This window comes from Phyllostomus discolor, chromosome 8 (genome assembly GCF_004126475.2).
Source record: "Phyllostomus discolor isolate MPI-MPIP mPhyDis1 chromosome 8, mPhyDis1.pri.v3, whole genome shotgun sequence".
NCBI classification, from domain to species: domain Eukaryota; kingdom Metazoa; phylum Chordata; class Mammalia; order Chiroptera; family Phyllostomidae; genus Phyllostomus; species Phyllostomus discolor.
The window spans coordinates 58,911,394-58,915,881 of NC_040910.2; the positions used below are offsets into that span (position 1 = coordinate 58,911,394).

At 42.1% G+C, this 4,488-nt stretch overlaps 1 protein-coding gene across 1 annotated transcript; it reads left to right on the forward strand.

Moving 5' to 3' along the window:
• The first annotated feature begins 346 nt into the window (after positions 1–346).
• Positions 347–615, forward strand: LOC114515265 (DNA-directed RNA polymerases I, II, and III subunit RPABC4-like). Its single transcript, XM_036032809.1, has one exon. It carries the CDS (start codon positions 424–426, stop codon positions 598–600), a length of 177 nt encoding a protein of 58 aa, XP_035888702.1. The 5' UTR covers positions 347–423; the 3' UTR covers positions 601–615.
• Positions 616–4,488: the final 3,873 nt, after the last annotated feature.

The following is a 4,488-nucleotide window of genomic DNA, read 5'->3' on the forward strand; positions in this document are numbered from 1 at the left end:
CTAAACAAATGGAGATAACCAACCTGTTAGATGCAGAGTTTAAAAACTGATGATCAGGATGTTCAAAGAACTCATTGAGTATGATAACAACATAAAGGAAGACAAGAAGGATACACTAACCGAAATAAAGAAACATCTACAGGGAACCAATGTTAAGGGAAGGAAGCCGGGATTCAAATCAACTATTTAGAACACAAGGAAGAAATGAACCTTCAACCAGGACAGAAAGGAGATACAAGAATTAAAAAAAAAAAAAAAAAAGAAAACAAGGACAGTATAAGTAGACTCTGGGACATTTCCAAACATGTCAAGATCTGAATCACAGGGATGTCAGAAGAGGAAGAGCAAGAAATTGAAAACTGAGCTGCAGTCTGTTTGGAAACACAGAGTGAGGCATTTCTGGAAGCTACATGGGGACTAACAATGGACACCCAGAAGGATGTCCAACCTCCAAAGCAGCAGCCAATGATACGCATCTGTGGAGAATGTCACACAGAAAATGAAATAAAATCCAGGGATCCAATCAGATGTAAAGAATGTGAATACAGAATAACATACAAGAAAAGGACCAAAAGATTGGTGGTTTTTTATGCTCAATGAAACAGGGAATTCAGAGAAATATCTTTGTTTGCATTTGGATTTGTTAATGTACAGGTTTTGAGTAGTGTACTTACCTTTACTATATATACTATACCTATCTATACTGTAAGTATACTTATCCAGTAGTATACTGGACTCATGTACAACTATATACATATGGTTTCATTTTAAAGCCCATATTGTGTTTAGGTATCTGTTAATAGTTTATGTAAGGAAATTATTTTTATATAAGGAAATTATTTTTTGTTGCATTGTTTGTAATTTAATTTTATTGTTTATGTCATCTGATATGATGAAAGGTAAAAGTGCTCCCCCAAACTTTGCATCAAACCTTGGAATCACTGAGGCCCTTGTTAAAAATAAAGTTTTATACTATCAAAAAGAAAAGGAAATTGAAAACTTATTTGAAAAAATAATGGAAGAATACTTCCCTCATTTGGTGAAGGAAATAGACATACAAGTCCAGGAAGCACAGAGAGTCCCAAAAAAGTTGGACCCAAAGAGGACCGCACCACCACACACCATAATTAAAATACCAAAGGTTAAAGATAAAGAGAGAATATTAAAAGCAGAGCAAGAAAATCAGAGAGTTACCTGCAGAGGAGTTCCCATAAGACTATCAGCTGATTTCTCAAAAGAAAACTTGCAGCAAGAAGGGACTGGCAAGGTATATATTTAAAGTGATGAAAAGCAAGAAACTACAACCAAGATTACTCTATCCAGCAAAGCTATCATTGAGAATGGAAAGGCAGATAAAGTGCTTCCCAGATAAGGTAAAGCTAAAGGAGTTCATCATCACCAAACCATTATTACATGAAATGTTAAAGGGATATTTAAGAAAAAGATAAAAACTATGAACACTAAAATGGCAAGAAATTCACAAGTATCAACAACTGAATCTGGAAAAACAAACTAAGCAAACAACTAGAACAGAAACAGAATCATAGATATGGATATCATTTGAAGGGTTATCAGCTGGGAGGGGGAAGGGGAGAATTGGGGAAAAGATGCAGGGATTAAGAAGCATAAATGGTATATACAAGACAGGGGGAGGTTAAGAATAGTATAGGAAATGGAGAAGCCAAACAACTTTATATGCATGACCCATGGACATGAACTAAGGGGGAGACTGTTGGAGGAAAGGGGAATACTTGGTGAAGTGGGGCAAAGAAGGAAAATGGAGACAATTACAATACCATAATCAATAAATATATTTTATTGATTTTAGGTTGACCTAAAATATATTGATTCAATATATTTTAGAAAAGATAAATGAAGTGATCAGTCTTAGGCATCCAATGAAGTGATGTGTTTGCCATATTCCCAATTAGGTCTGTTCACAAACTGCAGTGACCACCACCAGGATCATTTGAACAGCCCATGAACAGACTAGGTGCCACCCCCAGCTGCACTGCGAATTCCTGACCCAGTACCTCTGGGGTGGGTGGGACCTGAAATTTGCTTTTCAAATAAGTTGCAGTGATATTTACATCTAGGCCAGAGTATCAGAATGGTGAAGGGTAGGAGAGAGACAGACATTCATGTGTTCTCATTTCACTGGGAGATGTTCATGTTTTAATTGAAAGATCATATTCCACAAAGAAACAACATTCTCAGAACCTACAAGTCCTCAAGAAAACAGCACTGTTTTGATTAAACTGGCCTATTTAGCTTCACCTGGGTTCCAGGCAGACAGATCCTCATGGAATTAATGGTGCAGAGCTGCCCAGAGGGTCTTGGGCACAGCTTCCTGGGTCCTCTGCTACCTCAGGCCATAGGATGACTACTTCCAGGAAGAAGTTCAACTGTTCCCTGTGTCTCCCATGGGTCCTGCCTATGTCTTTAGTTCACTCATAACATCTGGTTTCTGATTATCAAATATCAAACACTGTTGGAGCCAGTGGAGGGTGGAGCATGTTTGAGACAAAGTTTATCAGTGATTTTTCTGACATTTGAGCCATAAACTGCAGGCTAGCAGATGGGTGCAGACTGCAAGCAGATGGGTGCAGACTGCAAGCAGATCCAGGAAGAGCCCATACCTAGGCACCTTGAGACAAGATAAGAAGGGCTATAAATCTGGCCTGGGCTTAATGAGTGTCTGGGCACCTACCTCTAAGTGAGACAGGATAGTAACAAGCTAGGAAAATTCCTTGGCAAGTTGAATAGGGAAACAGACAGATGGCTGGACACAATGGCCGAGCAATATACATTCATGTACAAAGGTTCACCACCCTGGAGTAAATCTAGGCCTCAGCTGTATTTCAGCTCCAGGAGCAGAAAAGCAGCAAAACCAGGTGGGTGATGCCAGAACCAACTGCAATGACTAATGGCCCCTGCCTTGTCACTGACTCGTAAGTGGAGGCCAGTATTCTTCCTGACAGGGCACACCTACAGAACTGATGAATATTCTGCATAGACCCTCCCCTAAGATTCCTGCCTACAAGAGAGAGATAAAGAGCCTCAAGACAAAGGGCCCAGTATACATGCACTCCTCTGGGAAACAGTTTCCTTTTCCTTCTTCTCCCCCCACTTCCTTCCCCACAGGCATGCCTCTCCTAAGGAACCCCAAGACTTGCAATCAGGGGAGCAATGGGCAGAGCAGCTTGGCCCAGGCCAATCCCCTGAATCTGTCCCCAAGACCCTCTTTCCTCTGACTTCCCAGTGGGCTAAGGCAGTCAAATCTCTACTGTTGCTTCCTCTATGCTAAGCCCTTCCTTGTTTTATTGCCCCCAACTTTAATAAACATATCCTCATAGTCACCTGGACTCATATTGTGAAGTCTTTCCTACACAAAGTCAAGAACCCACACATTACTGCTGGCCCTAGGCAGCCCCACTCTGGGCCAAACCCCTGTATGGTAACAGGAACACCATTCTACCGCTGCCTTAGTCACCTAGGTGTGCTTCTGCTTGACTTGGAGGCTCGTCCCGGCAGCTGAGCGTACTAGCTTCACCTCTCTTCTCCACTTCTACTTTCTTCAGTTCTTACTGTTTCTCTAGCAGTGTTTCCTCTCATCCCTCTCCATTTATGCTTCCAGATGGATTTGCCTTTCACATTCTCTCTGGATGTGTCTTTAAAGGTATGTATGTGTGTATGTGTGTATATATAATTATACTGATTTAGTTTAATGTTTTTAAACTAATTAAATTCAGAAAAAAATAAACAGCATATCCAAGGTGGCAGGCAAGCTAAATACCTGGTTGCAATTATTTTTTAAACCTTGAAATTGTTTTTGTTGGTGCCATAGAGACATAGCTTCCCCGCAAGGGAGACCACCCTAAAGCACTGTGCCTTTTCTTGTCATTGACAAGTCCCTTCCAACTGAGTTGCCACAGTCCCTTCTGCTAAATATAACTGTTTGAGGGAGAAGGAAAGTTTTGTGATAAGAAGCTTTGGAAATCCTGTCCAACTTGCAAGTGGAGTTTGGGTGACAGGCAGCTGAAAGCCAAATAGAAGAGCAGGGGCGGCTGGGTCCCTAGCCTCTCTCCAAGGAGAGTGGGAGGAGGAAACCACAGCAACACTGAAGTCAGAAGAAAAGGGAGAGGTGACATAAAGTGGGGGCCTTTTGTCCTCCCTTGCATAGTGGCAGCCCCTGAGAGCCTGCACAGCTCGAGGAGCCTCCTGCCAGGAAGCCCCCTACGCCAGAAGCTTCCATTATCCCTCCATTCTTCCTCCAGTCCCCTGTAAGAATTCCTGTCTCACCTCTGGACAAGGGCCCTATGTGGCTGACATGCTCTTCGACTGTGTGTGGAGTGGAGGGGACCTGAAGAGGAAAAAGGACAGGATGCCAAGGAGGGCATGTGGGATGAGGAAGCAGCTGAGGAAGAAGTTCGTCTTTTCTTGCCAAACTCCACCACCCTGATCTACATTTAATCCTAGATCCAGATG

Coding starts and splice junctions, on each gene's coding strand:
- LOC114515265 (XM_036032809.1), top strand. CDS start 424: ATGGACACCCAGAAGGATGTCCAACCTCCAAAGCAGCAGCCAATGATA.